General features: G+C 34.2%; 1 protein-coding gene across 3 annotated transcripts in view; it reads left to right on the top strand.

The window, feature by feature from the left end:
• The window catches only part of LOC129808027 (kinesin-like protein KIF21A), an 85524-nt gene that overhangs the window by 31529 nt on the left and 37888 nt on the right, over positions 1-16107 (top strand). For all 3 annotated transcript variants that reach the window (XM_055857683.1, XM_055857685.1, XM_055857684.1), the window contains exons 2-6: positions 3336-3558; positions 3768-4099; positions 4182-4552; positions 9115-9822; positions 13198-14105. In XM_055857683.1, coding sequence (XP_055713658.1) covers positions 3336-3558; positions 3768-4099; positions 4182-4552; positions 9115-9822; positions 13198-14105 — 2542 coding nt within the window. The remainder of the gene's footprint in view (positions 1-3335; positions 3559-3767; positions 4100-4181; positions 4553-9114; positions 9823-13197; positions 14106-16107) is intronic.

Genomic DNA, 16107 nt, shown 5'->3' on the forward strand with positions numbered 1-16107 from the left:
GATAATATTCTTTAAAAAGAAAATGATATTTGAGTAAAATTGGCCAAATATAAATACCTTGAACAAAAAGCAAAAAACGATTGACCGGTCAATTGCTCTTTTCTTGACAGTTCCATATCACATAGTCCGTTAACATTCATTATTTAAATTCATTGTTCGAAATTTCATCGACCGCCATCGAAATCAGCTGATGCCAGGAAAAATCAAAACAAAGGAATTTTTACGCATAAAACTCTTGTGAAAACTTTTGAAATATATTTAAAATGAGTCTAGGCATTAGTGAAATTAAAGTTTAGTATAAAATACATGTGAATAATGTGAATTACATTGTTTTGAACAACTGAAAATATTTTCCGCCTTCGAAATTTTACTTACACTGGATGGCGCTGTGATCAGTGAATGATCTAATCGAAAGCAATGAAGGTGTCATATTGACTTCTCCATTGCTTCTTTGAAAATCGTTGAAAAGAGAAAAATCCTAGTCTGTTTCTTGTGAATGTATCCCATTTTGTGACATGGGAAATTTGAAATCACTGCTTATTTTTCAGAATAAAAGTTTAATTTCTTTAATGAAGGTAAAATTTTGAATATTCTAACAATTTATTGAGGAATTCAGAATAAAAAAAAATTATTAATGCACATCTTTTGAACTGTTAAATCTTTTTGTTCTGTCTACTTTTACTCCGCTCGGAATACGATCTGCGGCGGACTTAATCAAAAGAAATCTTCTGCGGGTCTGCAAATTTTCTGGATGCGTAAATAATACCATTTAGCGCACTTTTTCTGTGTGCAAAAGCCAGGGATCCTGTCTGCAGCTTTCTCTGCAAACAAAAAGAAAATTCGCATAGCTTGAAGGTTCACTGTGTGCGAACCATGCCTACATTCCCCTATATTATTAAATTTAGCTCTCCTTATAAAGTATAAGCAACTTTTGACGTACTTATTGTTACATTTTTTGCTGTTATTAAAATCTGAATGAGTCACTGTTCATGTTCAGAGAAGCATTTTCGTTGCAGTGTTTGTTTTTAGAAAAATGAAGTGTAATTTTTGATTAAAAACTGGAACTAATGGGATTTGCAAAGCATTATTCTGATCATATTTGTACTAAGGATTTATACACACAAACACTACTTTTTTTGTTTAAATTCATGCTCGCTTTATTGCAAAAATTGTATCCTGGAAAGTGTTTTTTTTTCTGCAGGAAATAAACAAGAACTATTTTAATTAAACACAGATTGAAATTCATCAGAAATCAGTAAAAACTTTAGTTTTTTTTAATTAAAACTGTTTTCTATCCGCTGCTAAGTGCTGTTTGTTTAATATGAAAAAAATTGATAATTTTTAAATAGAGGGGTTTGCTCCATTTTTAGCGGTTACCGACTAAATCAAAAGGTCCGATTTTGGGTGACATTCCTATAATTTCCAGTGTTTTTTATACTCAGTTAAACTCTTTCAATACTCGGAATCTTATTTATTCTTTAATGTCCTATTATAGAATCTTTTATTTCGATTTTTCAATTTATTCAAATTTTTAGTAAAAGTAAAATACCATTTTTTTTTTAAAAATAATAACATAACTGATAATTGACATAAAATGAAAAATGGGTAGAAAATGTGTTAATAAAAAAATTAACGAAATCATCAAAGGTAAATAAACAGCATGTGGCAGTTATAGCAAAAGTTAAATCGTTATTCTTAATAAGATTTAAAATCTCAGATTGTACCACATATTTTAGTTAAACTGTATTCCCCTCAGTTAGGGAGCTTTAATGTGTTTCATGATGGTATATAAATGATGCTTTATATTAAACAATCTCAACTCAAAACTTTCACTTCTTCAAGTTTTAAAGGTTCTTGAGAAGAAATTTGGTATTAAAGTCAATTTAGAGATGTTAATAAATTTAATTTCGACATATAATTAAATACTTCACATAATCTATTAGGTTTTATTCATAACTTTTTGTCCATTTTATCAGATGATGAAAAATTTATGTACATTGCATTGATAAATAAGAAGCTCAGAGCAAAAAAAACGCTATTTTGATAGGGAAATGTATACGACTTAGAGTTTTTTTTTGCTCCGAGCGCCTGAAATTAGTTATTCGATTCGTATTCGTGATTGCAATTGTAAAACTGCATAAATCCTGGCATATACGATCTATGATTCAGGGTTTCTGCCGTTTACCTGATGAGATCGGTCGTGGTAAGCCGGTTGCAGACGCAACCAAGCATTAATTGAGGAGAAATATATAAATTGAATTGAATTGAATAAGATACCTTTCCGTTTGGAGGGATAAATGTGCTAAATTTTTGTTTAAATACATTTTTTCCTCGGGGCACTGTGAACTGAGTCCAAGATCAATTTAGGAAATTGGTTTCAAAAGCTCCATATAAAAAAATAACTTGCCACATGCTTGTGTTTTTTAAATTATTAAGGCCGACAATTGGCCATGTGTGATAATATCGTTGAATCATTCTTAATAACGGTTCTTCAAGGTCAAAGGTTAAGAAAGGTTCTAGAGAGCGCATTTATCAACCGAATGAGGCATATTTGGGCTCGTTGGAAAGGTCTTGGAATTTCCGACAAAATTGAACCGGTTCCAATCGGTTTTGAACCGGTAATGAACCGATTCATAACCTATAACTAATTTTTATTCGAAATTTAATTATATTGCTCTTGAGGTGTATTTTAGGCCATGTTTTGAGTGATTTATAAATCGATACAAATCGGTTGTGAACCGGTAATGAACCGGCTTTTCCCGAAAATCAATTTTATTACACTGAGGAAAAAAGAGGGTGCGATTAACTTTTTTTCCTCGTAACTTTAACACTTTTTCGGTGTAAAAATATATCAACATTTTTTAATATTAATTATACACATTTTTAAATGTAAAATTAACATGAAAAAGGGTAACTTTAACCCATAATACACCTAAAAATCATAATATTTACACCGATTTCAGATCAATTATGCAGGGTAAAATTAACATTTCCTGAATGTTATTTTAACTTTTTCGGATTTTTCTCTCAGTGTAGTCTTTGAACTATTTTTTAGGGAACTTTTAAGTGATTTATGAATCGGTTCCAATCGGTTGAGAACCGGTAAATTGTAAATAATGTGAAAGGACTTTCGAGGTATAGCATTTAAGTCACGAGTTTGAGCACCGCGCAAAGCATGGGACGCTTTAAGAATTTCAAACAATTTTAAATTCCTATTGAATTGAATTCCCTATAATAAGCTCAAATGACCCTAAAATAATTTTATACAATTCAAGTTGAATGAGAATTATGTCCAAGTCGTTTCTCTTTCACGTTGATTCTTCTTATCGTTACAGAATCCGCCCCCAAATACCCCGAGAAATCATCGACATGTGTCGTGTTTGTACACAGGTGACACCGAATGAGCCTCAAGTGCTTCTTGGCACAGACAAAGCCTTCACATATGATTTTGTGTTCGACATGGATGCAACACAGGCCGAGATATACGACAAGTGTGTAGAAAAGCTAATTGAAGGAGCACTCAGGGGTTACAATGCAACAGTTTTGGCTTATGGACAGGTTTGTGTGTTTTGTTTGATTTATATATTGTCAGTTATATATATTCTATCCAGATGGGTTCCGGTTTGTTCTCATACACGTATCCATTGTGTTTCGTCCACAAAATCCTTGTGCCTTCTGACTCTATCCTCCTGTGGTGATATCAGGAAATGTCAGGAGGTCTAAAGGCTGGACAGCAGTATCTCATGTGAAATTGTATATCTTTGCAGACGGGGTCGGGGAAAACGTATACGATGGGTACGGGATTCGATAGGGAAATCCTTGAACTACAGGAGGGTATTATACCGAGGGCTGTGAGACATTTATTCAGTGGCATTGAGGATGTACAGACACGTGGGGAGGATAGTAGTGGTGTTGTTGTTGGGCCAGTTCAATTTAGTGTTGCTGCACAATTTATGGAATTGTACAATGAAGAAATTATTGATCTCCTTGATCCCTACAATAAGGGGAAAGTTTATAAAATTCATGAAGATCCAAGTGGTGGAATTTCTGTTGCGGGTGCCACGATAAAGCCCATTTCAGGACCACAGGATGCTCTTAGGTAATTTTTGGTGGGATACGTTTTTTTTTTTTGGGTGAAAAAGGAGTCTCAATTTTTCTTTTCGGTGAAAAAAAAAAAACAGATGTTTGCAGCAGGGTGCTTTAGCGAGAACAACAGCATCAACCCAGATGAATGCTCAATCATCTCGAAGTCACGCACTGTTTACTATCCTGATTCGCCGGCAGCGCGTGATGAGCGCCGAAGAGAGTGGCATGCCTGATGGTGATTTGGAGACACTCACGTCAAAATTTCACTTTGTCGATTTGGCTGGGTCAGAGAGACTGAAGCGAACTGGGGCGACAGGTGAGAGAGCCCGTGAAGGTATCTCAATCAATTGTGGTCTCCTATCCCTGGGAAATGTCATCTCAGCTTTGGGTGATAAGTCCAAAAAGGCATCACACATTCCCTACAGAGACTCCAAATTGACACGATTGCTTCAAGACTCTCTGGGAGGTAAGTGAAACATCTCAAATTACTTCATTTTTTATGGGTGTTGCTTTCTTCTCATCAGACTCCGGATGGAGTTATTTGATCTGACGGTATAACCACTTTGAGAAATTTTGCAGCTTATATTGAAAATTATTGTGAACTACATTTATTTTGTTAAATAATTTTCCTTTACTGTGTTATCACACTTGCACATTAAAATTTTAATATGATTCACATTAATTGTCGCTGGTGAGAGTCCAAATGTGTAATTTGTGTCTTTGAATCATTTTATATTCAACATTTGATCTATTTGTTGATAAAAAGGTAGACTTGGCCCACAAAATTTGATATAAATTGATTTATAGCATTAATGCGATTTTCTCTTTAATTTTTTAATGTGAAAAATATTTATGCTTTAGGTAAATTTAAACTTATTTTTGCAGGCCAAGTCCACTTCTTTATCAATAAATAGAAAAATCCCAAATATTAAGTGACTCAAAGACACAAATAACATATTTGGACGCTCACAAGCGACAATTAATGTGAATCACATTAAAATTTTAATGTGCAAGTGTGATAACGCCGTAAAGATAGAAAGAAAATTAATTTTGAAATTTCTTCTAGTTATATTTTGGTAGTATTTGAAATTTCTGGACTACAGGGTAGGTCAAACGAACTGCTAATTTTTAAAGTGTGGTATATTTTTATTTTAAAGTAAACTTCATTGATATGAATGCAAAGAAAAAAGTTAAAAACAAATAAAATTTGAGATTTTTTTTATCTCTGAATAATGGCTGTAATTTCACTGATGAAACGCCTCACACAGTGCTGTTTTCATCGCTTCGGCGCTCTGGCTTTTTTTTAGTGTTAATCTTCGATCATAAAATACCCCATATGGAGAAGTAAAACGGATTTGCATTCGGTGATCGGGAAGAGTTTTCTGCGATAGAAATAAATTACAATAAAAAAATATAGTTTTTTTTTACTCAATCTTGTTGAAATGGGAGAGTAAATTCTCTTGGAATGTCCACTCCCTCTCTTAAAAATTTGTATAGGGAAATTGCCCATGCTTTGCACATTCTCAAGCTTCATAATGGTTAAATTTTTCCTATGTTTCTAAATAAATGTGATTTTGCAATATATTTTAAAAACAGAACACTTTCATTCAACACTAATTTAGTCATTATGAAGCTTGAGACCGTATAAAGCATAGGCACTTTACCCTATATACCTACGACATTAGAATTCCATTGAAAATAATTTCTCGATAAACATCGGTATTCACTTTGATCTAAAACAATAAAAAAAATACCGGTGGAGAGTTGCCATGGGGCCGTTAGGATAATTCTTTGGGCCGTTATGGTGGTTTTTGATTTCTGGTGGCCATTGTAATGTCCATGTCATGAATTGGTCCATTCAAAAACATCTTTTTAATCAGAGTTGTATTCGGCAACCGACCACAACCGGCCAAGCAAAGCAATTGCTTTGCTTTAACCCTAAAACAATTTTCCTGAACTATTTAGAATATATATGCAAATCCGATTTTTGTTGATGATAACAAACTATAAAGGATGCCCGGATCTAAGATATTTTTGGTGAAGCGCAATTAATTCCTTAACAAAGATATTTTTATCTAAAAATTGTGAATTCGGCTCATTGGATATTGTCGGTTGGATCAGCAATTGTGCTAACTGCATTTGCTTTGTGTTCTACATTCGTTGTAAACGCATGGCTGCGTGGCATTTGGAACGAATGCAGACACAAAGGTAATGTAGTTAGCGCAGTTTCTGATCCAACCGGCGACAATACGTAAAAAAATGAGCACAGGTAAGATTTTATTCTTTTTGGAATTTGTTTGAAACCGAACAAACGTCAAATAAAAATTGTACGTCAATGGTCAAAACACTACCTGAACGAACAAACTAATTTTAACATTTATCCGGCTTCAAATGGTTCTTGCACGCCCCTGTTGTAAAGCATCACATTTGTAATAGGAAAATTAATTATAAAATGTTCATAATTTAGAATTAGCTCAACATCAACACGAATTAATAGGTGATTGTTGTAAAAAGAAAACTAATAATGAAAAAACAGTTCAATGGGACGCTATCAAACACGCGTTTTAACGGTCACTGAACTTAAATTCTTTACATTAATTTATTACAAAAATTATTTATTTATATAGTGCATCTATCTATGAAAGATATTTGGGGCCGAAAATTCAATTCAGGAAAAGAATGAAGGAAAATATTATCAAAATTGGCGCAATGCCAAAATTTTCAGACAGAACATTTATTATGCGAAAAGATGCGAATGAGTTAAGTCTTTTGCATGTTTTGAAACTCTGATTTCCCAAAGAACTAGCACCATTCAATTCATTAGAATTAGATTCGGTAAAAACACGATTCTCAAATAAGGATATTCATATTTAGTATATTTTTCGCCAAAAGCTTGATTTATTTCTTATCTAAATTATTTTTATAATCCCTCAATATTTTCATCTCTCAAAATTTCCACCTTCCACCCTCTCCCCTTTCCCCGAGGCCACTTTTGTCAACAAATCGTCGCGTTTCAGACGATTTCTGAGAAATGATGTCACGCTGTTTGTCCGTCTGATCGTCTGGCCATTATCACATCCAGAGCCCAAACGGTTAGAGATAGAGACTTGTGACCTTCGGGGGCCCTCATAAGTCGTCCCTGGGACCATTAAAAACACCTTACATATTTTCTCCACCCCTCTTTTTCCCCTCCAAAACCTTGTTTTTGGGATTGCTGGAAAACTGTCGTGCGATTTTTTTTTCCTTTTTGGATATCTTTTAGAGATTACCTAGGCAGATATTTCGTTCTTATACGAAAATCCTGAAAATCCCATTGAATAATTCATAATGGTGCTATTCCAAAGAACAAAGAACATGTGTTTTTTAGCACTTTACTGTTCTCAAATGCTTCTGCATTATCGACTTTTCTTTGTTTTGGATTCTGTCTCGACTGCTTTCTCCAACATTCGCCGTATTCTATAATCGCCAAGTTATCTTTACATGAACCAATGCAAAGAAAAGTCGATAATGCGGAAACACTTGAGAACAGTAAAGTGGTAAAAAAAAACGTGTTCATTTTTCATTGGAATAGCACCATAATACCGGTTTTTCAAGGTTTAAAGGTTAAAAATGCTCTAGAGAGCGTACTTCTCAACCGAATGGTATCATATTTGGGGGCTTGTTGGAAAGGTATTGGAATTCTAAACATGCCCGAACCAATTCCGGTTATGCACAGGTTCAAAACCGATAACTAATTTTTATCTCAAGTTAAATTATATTAACTCCTAAAAAATTTTGGACAATGTTTTGAGTGTTTTATAAATCGCTTCTAATCGGTTGTGAACCGGTAATGTATCGGTTATCAAGCGATAGGGGAGGGTGGGGCAATTTAACGACGGGGCAGTTTCAATTTTTGGATATTCTTCTTATCCCTTTGAAAGGAATGGGATGAAACTTTTATGTTATTGAAGAGATAACTGAGACCCATGTTCATAAAAATAATTAATTTCGCGACGCTTCTCGTTTGAATTCTGCAATTGATTTTATAAAACTGCATCAAAATGAAACTTTTTGTCCTTTTTGAATTGTTTTATTTTCAACAATTTCTGAACTATTGCACTTATCTATCGAAGTAACATATTGTATTAATTTACCAGTGGTTTTATGATTATTATAAGGCATTTAGCGTTGAATGAATTCTAAGGCGGTTCTGACAATTTTAATTTGAGTTCCGAAAGTGCGTAAGGGGCAGTTTCATGCAAGGACACGGAGAAGTTTCCAGTGTCTAATAATTTACATTTTAAACAAAATTAACTTAAAATGATCATTGAAAACGTTTTGTAGCTGTTTTTGTCGATAAAGTTCGAAATTATGGAAAGTAGTATTTCCTAAAAGTTTATAAAAAAAATAAAAAAAATAATCTTTCAGCGTTTTTTTAAGTGCATAAAAATTATGAATTTAATTGTTATAATATCTTTTCAGAATGTTTTCAGCAAGACATTGTAAAATTTGTTTAGTATTACAAAAAATTCAAGACTTTAAAATACTATTATAAAACTGTTATACTAAAAAGGACATGTTCTAAGGCGATATAATAATCCAACAATGTAGAGAATTAGCTCAGAACTACAAAAGACAGTTTTTTCGTAATAAATTTAAAGAAAATTGCTCAATTAATGAGAAATAGGCTTGGAAATCTTTGGCGATATTTTATTTTCTCTGTATGATTAATTAGTAATAAAATTCTGTTATAAATTTCTTGTTCGACTATATTTTTAGGTTTTAGAGTCTTAGAAGACTTCAAAATACTATTTTAATCAATTCTGGTATCGCTAGTTTCCTATAAACACGTTTTATATTTCTCAAAAATCTTGATCAAGAAATCGTGAAATTGGCTAGCTTTATATGTTACAGTCTGGAACGGGTTAAATTTGTAATTTGAAATGTATTGCAGTTCTGTATGGCCACCCTGTAGATAAAAGCTATTAATCAATGGTGGATTCTCATGATTTCTCTTTCCACTTCCTCTTTTTTCTGAATAATTCTCAGGAAATAGTCAAACGGTTATGATAGCTTGTGTTTCTCCGAGCGATCGTGATTTCATGGAGACCCTCAACACCCTCAAATACGCGAATCGTGCGAGAAATATCAAGAATCGCGTACAAATCAATCAAGATCAGAGCTCGAGGACCATTTCGCAGTTGCGCCGCGAAATTGCGGCGCTTCAGCTGGAACTGCTGGAGTATAAGCAGGGCAAGAGGAGTGTTGATGCTGAGGGAAATCCCGCAATTTCGGATACATTCCACGAGAATGCCATGTTGCTGCAGGACAACAAGAGGCTCCAGCAGCGTCTCAAGGCTATGCAGGAATCTGTAAATGCTCTGACTGAGAGGAATGCCGAATTGATGTCGGAGAAGACAATTGCTGGCTGGGGATCTATTGGGGATTCGGATAGGGCAATGAGTGAAATGGTTGCTGGGTATTTGAAGGAGATTGAAAAGTTAAAGGCGAAATTGATAGAGTCTGATCAAATGTGTCAACAATTGACAAAGGCCACAAATTCACCCAGGAACATCAATAAGAATCTCTTCTACAACGATATCGATGCTGATGATGTTCTAACTCTTGCCAAGAGGGAAATTGAGAAGGAAAGGGAGTTACTGATGTCCCGATCACTACCCGGACTCGATGATACCAACAATCAAAATGTGGAGAATGACTCTGATAGTGATTCTGACACGGAGTCCGATGATAAGAGTAAGTAATTTTTTTGTAGTTTTGAATTTTCTGATTTATCAATTTTATGATTTCAATTCTTTTTTTTTTTCAAATTACTTTGAAAAAATTAAAATTTCCGTATTAGGGTAAGTGTCCCAAATTCCGGCCAGCTTGCAATTTCGGCCACCTTTTTTGTTCCTCGAATTTCCATGAAATTTTAGTTCTTACATACTCTAGAGATTATACAATGCAAAAAAATAAGAAAAAATGTAGCTTTGACAAACGAGATGACGTGAAAAAGACATTGGAAGAATTCCCGAAGGGCAAGGAACTATGAGAATGAAGGTGGCCGAAATAGGGCACCAAAGCTGTGTCTACATTTTTATTCATTTTAAAATTTATTAAGAATGATTTTAGAGTAAATAAAGACGATAAACTCTACAAGGTTCTAAGCAACACCCCTTAAGTAGAAGAAAAAAAAATCAATTTCTATTTAAGATATTACATTTCAAACTTGAGACTTTGGCGCTTGCATGCAAATATGCCGAAATTTGGCACACTTACTAATTGGTTTTGAAAAATATTTTTGCTTAATATCTTCTAAACTAAGAAATATATCGACTTGCAGTTTTCAGGAAAGATTATATCGGGTGAAAATTGCAGCTTGGTGCACTGATCCCCAACCCCAAAACCCGCCTTTTTCAATTTTGAATACGCACTTTATTTTTGTTTTTTTTTTCAACAGCTATGACATACACTGAGAGAAATCCGAAAAAGTTAAAATAACATTCCGGAAATGTTTATTTTACCCTGCAGTTTTGACCCGAAATCGGTGTAAATATTATGCTTTTTAGGTGTATTAGGGGTTAAAGTTACTCTTTTTCGTGTTAATTTTACCCTTAAAAAGATGTATAATTAACATTAAAAAATGTTGAATTATTTTTACACCTAAAAAGTGTTAAAAATTTGAGGAAAAAAAATTAATCGCACCCTCTTTTTTCTCAGTGTAGATCCACTTCAAATTTTAGTGTGTTATAGCTACGCTTTAGAGCTTTCGATCAGTACCAAACTTAAGGTCCCCGAACCCTCCCTGACTAGAGCTATAACACTAAGAGAAATCCGACAAAGTTAAAATAACATTCCGGACCGGAAATGTAAATTTTACCCTGCAGTATTGATCCGAAATCGGTGTAAATATTATGCTTTTTAGGTGCTTTAGGGGTTAAAGTTACCCTTTTTCAAGTTAATTTTACCCTTAAAAAGGTGTAAAATGAACATTAAAAAATGTTGATCTTGATATATTATTACACCTGAAAAGTGTTAAATTTATGAGGAAAAAAGTTAATCGCACCCCCGTTTTTTTCAGTGCAGTGACATAGCCGGGGAAGATCTTTGAATTTTTCCTGCTTTTCTGAGAAAATTTCCTGTAGATTTTCTGGAGAAATCTCGAAAAGAAAACCGGAAAACTGGGGAATTTTTCCAAGGGATATTCCTAGCAAAAGTTGATGAACTTTTTCGCGATTTTCTAAGGAAATTTCCCAAAGATTTTCCAGAAAATTTTTAGTAAAATTCCTGGAAAACTGGGGAATTTGTTCTACGGATATACCCAGAAATGCCTGAAGAATTATCCTCACGTGCATCTCAAAATATCCCAAATTTTCCCGAAAAATTTGGTCTAAATGTGGAAAAAAATGGAGAATTTTTCCCACCCCAAGTAAATCTCCAGGAACGGCTACTGAATTTTATCCACATCCATGTAAAACTTTTCCTATAGATTTCCCTGGCAATTCCAATGGTAAATTTATTTAAATTTTTTTATAATTATTCTTTTATTTGTTGTTTTTTTTATTAGGTGTGATTCCTTCATAATCACACCTATTTTTCATTTTCTTGCTTTTTTATATTCATTTATCTTTTAATTTACCGTTTTTCCTTCGGGGCTTCCTTGAAAGAGGCTACTGAGTTTTCCCAGCCTGTATGGAGACATTTCCTGTACTTCTTGCCAAATTCTCTGCTTGAAATATTATATCCATATATTATTCATTGAAGTTCTATATAAACTTTTTCCAAAAAAAAAAAACATCTCGAGTGAAGTATATTCTTAAGTCAAAATTAATTTCATATGAATTTCTCGGAGAAAATCTATTGAATTTTCCCAACTATTTCTCTACAAAATTCTACTACTTTCACGAGAGTATTCGACGTTCTATATGATTTTTTCTCAATAAAATTATCTCGGCTGAAGTATATCCTTAAGTGAAAATTAATTTCATACAGATTTCTCGGAGAAGATCTATTGAAATTTCCCCGTCTCTATTGGGAATTTTCTATGAATTTTCCCAACTATTTCTCTACAAAATTCTACTACTTTCACGAGAGTATTCGATGTTTTATATGAATTTTTCTCAATAAAATCATTTCGACTGAAGTATATTCTTAAGTCAAAATTAATTTCATATCAATTTCTCGGAGAAAATCTATTAAATTTTTCCTGTCTCTGTTGGGAAATTTTTCTATGAATCTTCCCAGACTTTTCTCTACCAATTTTACTATTTTCACTTGAGTATTCGATATTCTTAAGGTATCATAAAGCGCTTTAACTTTCTAGAACATTTGAAATTCGTAGGTTACCCGCTAGGTGCGCCACAATTGAAAACCAATTTTCATATTACTTTTCATTTATCTTGTAATGATGTGTTATTTTTTAATAGAGAAGGCAAGATTTGTCTACACAGAAAAAAATATTTTGTAAAAATGTTGGTAAATGTTTATGAATTCCTCTTGGGGAGTTACGAAATGCTCGTGAATCGTATAACCCACAAACAAGTTCGTAAAAGTTTGTATATTTTTTTCAAAAACATTGTTCGTAACATGATCACTTGACGTGCATTTTTTGTAATTTTACAAACATTTCTTCGTAAATGTTCGTAAACACACAAAAAAATGTTTGTAAAAATTTGTCATTTGTTCGTAAATATTTGTTTTACTGTCGAACATTTTACGAACATTTACGAACAAATGACAAAATTTTACGAACATTTTATGTGTATTTGCGAACATTTACGAACAATGTTTTGTGAAAATACAAAAAATACTAGTCAAGTGATCATGTTACGAACAATGTTTGTGAAAAAAGTACAAACTTTGACGAACTTGTTTGTGGGTTATACGATTCACGAGCATTTCGTAACTCCCCAAAAGGAATTCACAAACATTTACGAACATTTTTCAAAATATTTTTTTCTGTGTATTAAATTGACAAAAAAAATTGTAATGTTCGATTGATCACAATAAGAATCAGTGTTTGATGGGGAACCTTCACGTTTCAATATCATTTAATATCTCATCTTCCTTGCTCCATTGACATTGTTCAGCATAATTACTCACTAATTGCCCGGCGTTTTGTATCTGCAGCTGGTGAGATGCAAGCTGAGCTCAATGATATTAGTTCGGACATTGAGTTGAAGACGAAACTTATTGAGCAGCTGGAGTTGTCTCAATTGCGAATGCGTCGAATGCAAGAGCACTATGAGGAGAAGCTCAATGTGCTGTCGGCAAAGATTGCTGATACTCAACGTGAGAGGGATAAAGTGTTGGCTAATATGGGATCTGGCCATCCCAGTGGTCAGCAGAGTGATAAAGTGCGAAAGGTAAAAGATGAATATGAGAAGAAATTGAGTGAGATGCAGAGGGAATTGAGGAAGCTGCAGGCAGCTCAGAAGGAACATCGACGACAGCAGCGTGAGCTTCAGATGCAAGAGGCACAATTGAAGAGTCTCAGGAATGAATTGACTGAACTCAAGTCCAATAAAATCAAGCTGATCCGACGGATGAATGAGGAAACGAAGCGTCACAATGAGGAGGACAGCAGGAAGGCACGGGAAATTGCTCAGTTACGAAAGGAGGCGAGAAAGCACCAAAACACAATTAAGAGTCTTCAGGCTCAGGGAGCGGCTAAGGATCAAGTACTGAAGCGCAAGACTGAGCAGGTGTCTGCCCTGAGGAGGGTTCAGAGGATTCCACTGAGTGTCAAGGCTTCTGGCAGGGTAAATGGACGGAAGCACTTGGAGGACTTTAGTGTGAGGCAGGCAAGATTAAAGTGGGAAAGTCTCCAGAGGACTATTTCTCGAGCTGCTCGGAGTCGTCAGGCTGTCGTAGAGCTCGAGAGGGAACTTGAGCGCCTTCTGCACGATCGCGAGACTCTGTCCCATGATTTAACCAACATCCGGAGGCGCCAGAAAGTGCTGCCAACGCCGGAATTGGCCTCTGAAGAAGATGATATCACATCAAATCTGAACTACATTCAGGAGAATATTACACAGGTAAGATTTTATCCTGAATTACCTAAAGAGATTTCATTGTAATTAAATTTTGAATTTTTTTTTTTAAATTTTTGAAATTGGAACATTATCCTCAGTATATTTTCTGCCCTTTTAGGATTTTGACCATTCGGGATTTTTTGGCCTTTTCGCAATTTTGACCCTTTCGGAATTTTGCCTTTCGGAATATTGGCTGCCACCGGACGAAATCCTGAAAGCCGAAATCTCGAAAGCCAAAATCTCGAAAGCCAAAATCCTGAGAAAATATCCCGAATAGGTCAAAATGGGTTCCTATAAAAATCCCGAATGCTAAAATTCCAAGAAGTAAAAATTCCGAATTGATCGAAATATAGGTTCCGGTCAAAAAATCATTGCATCCGTGCTTGTTTGAGGCAAAGGGAAATTTTTCCGTTTTGGCCCTTTCAGGATTTTGACCATTCGGGATTTTGGCCTTTTCGGAATTTTGATCGTTTCGGGATTTGGTTTCAGAGATTTTGACTTATTCGTGATTTTTGCCCTTTTGGAATTTTGACTTTTTGGGATTTTGCTTTTCAAGATATTGACTGCTACTGGTCGAAATTCCGAAAGCCAAATTCCCGAATAGCCAAAATCCCGAAAAAGCCAAAATTCTGAAAGACCAAAATCCCGGAAGGGGAAAAATTCCGAATTCTTAAAAAAGCTGGCTGGAAACAAAAGGATTTTTTTCGTGTTTTGGAAAATTATTCCATACATTATCCACCGTAGAATTTCGTCCTTTTCAGTATTTTGGTTATTCGGTATTTTGGTTCTTTCTGTATTCTGGCAAAACCATCTTTTTTTCGGTTTTACAGAAAATTGGACCAAGCTTTTTCAATGATATTCGGATATGTTTTAGAGGTAGTCCAGGCCATTTGGCCCAAACATACCTATGACTGGCAAATTCACCATTTTGAATTGTTGAAGGTCGAATGTCAATCACTTTGGTGAACTCATTTTTAACCGATTTAGTTAAATTTGGATTTATTGGAAAGGCATTGAAATTGAAAATTCGAACCCGGCTGCATCCGGTCTTCATCAGTAATGAATTGGTCAATTAAATCGTAAATGATTTATTTTTCTCACTTTATCCCTTTTTATTTGTGCGTAACGTAAGAATGTTACTAAATCACAAGATTATTTTAAAATTCACACTTCTTACCCAGATTTCTAGTTCGAGATTGATTTATGATTATGAATCAGTTTAATTGGTAATAAACCGTTATACGCCCAAAAAGCATGCGAAAAGGTAATTCACGTTTTACCATATTTTTTTGAAAGAGTAAAAATATACTGTACTGATATGTACTTGTTTAATCTGTCTCCTGGTCTCCTATTCTGCCTTAAAGACTTTTCTATCGAAAAGAAATGACAAAGCTTCCCAGATTTGCATAGTATTCGAACTCACGAGAAAGAGCTATTCGTGTATTATCTTTTAGCATGCCTTTTGAGTACATACTGCTTTACAACCGATTAAAATGATTGATAAATTAAAAAAAATATCATTCCGAAATACGATATTGCTTAAGAAAAGTAGGTTTTAGAATATTTTAGCATTAGTAACAAGCTTTCGAACAAATAAAAAAGTAAATTCGAGAAAGGTAAATCATTTACGGGTATATAACCGATTCACTATCGATTAAGTCCGATGTGGTCGATTTGGAAATTTCAAGATCTTTCAAAAAAAATCCAAATTTAAGCAAATCGGTTGAAAATAGGCCCTCCAAAGTGATTACACTTTGATCTTTGAAAATTCGATATCGAAATTATTTTCGAACACAGGTGTCCAAGGACGAAATATTTGCCTTGACTCTTATCATTCACAAGTAGATCTTGAAAAAATAGAAGATCTATTCGAAAAACCAAAAAGAGACATTCTTACCTCTTGATATTTTCGAAAGGTGGCTGAAGTTACATCCTGTTCGAATTTCGAAGTGCTCAAGTGTCAAAATGTGACGGTCTTCACATTTTTTAGTGTGATGCTTCATAA

This window comes from Phlebotomus papatasi, chromosome 3 (genome assembly GCF_024763615.1).
Source record: "Phlebotomus papatasi isolate M1 chromosome 3, Ppap_2.1, whole genome shotgun sequence".
NCBI classification, from domain to species: domain Eukaryota; kingdom Metazoa; phylum Arthropoda; class Insecta; order Diptera; family Psychodidae; genus Phlebotomus; species Phlebotomus papatasi.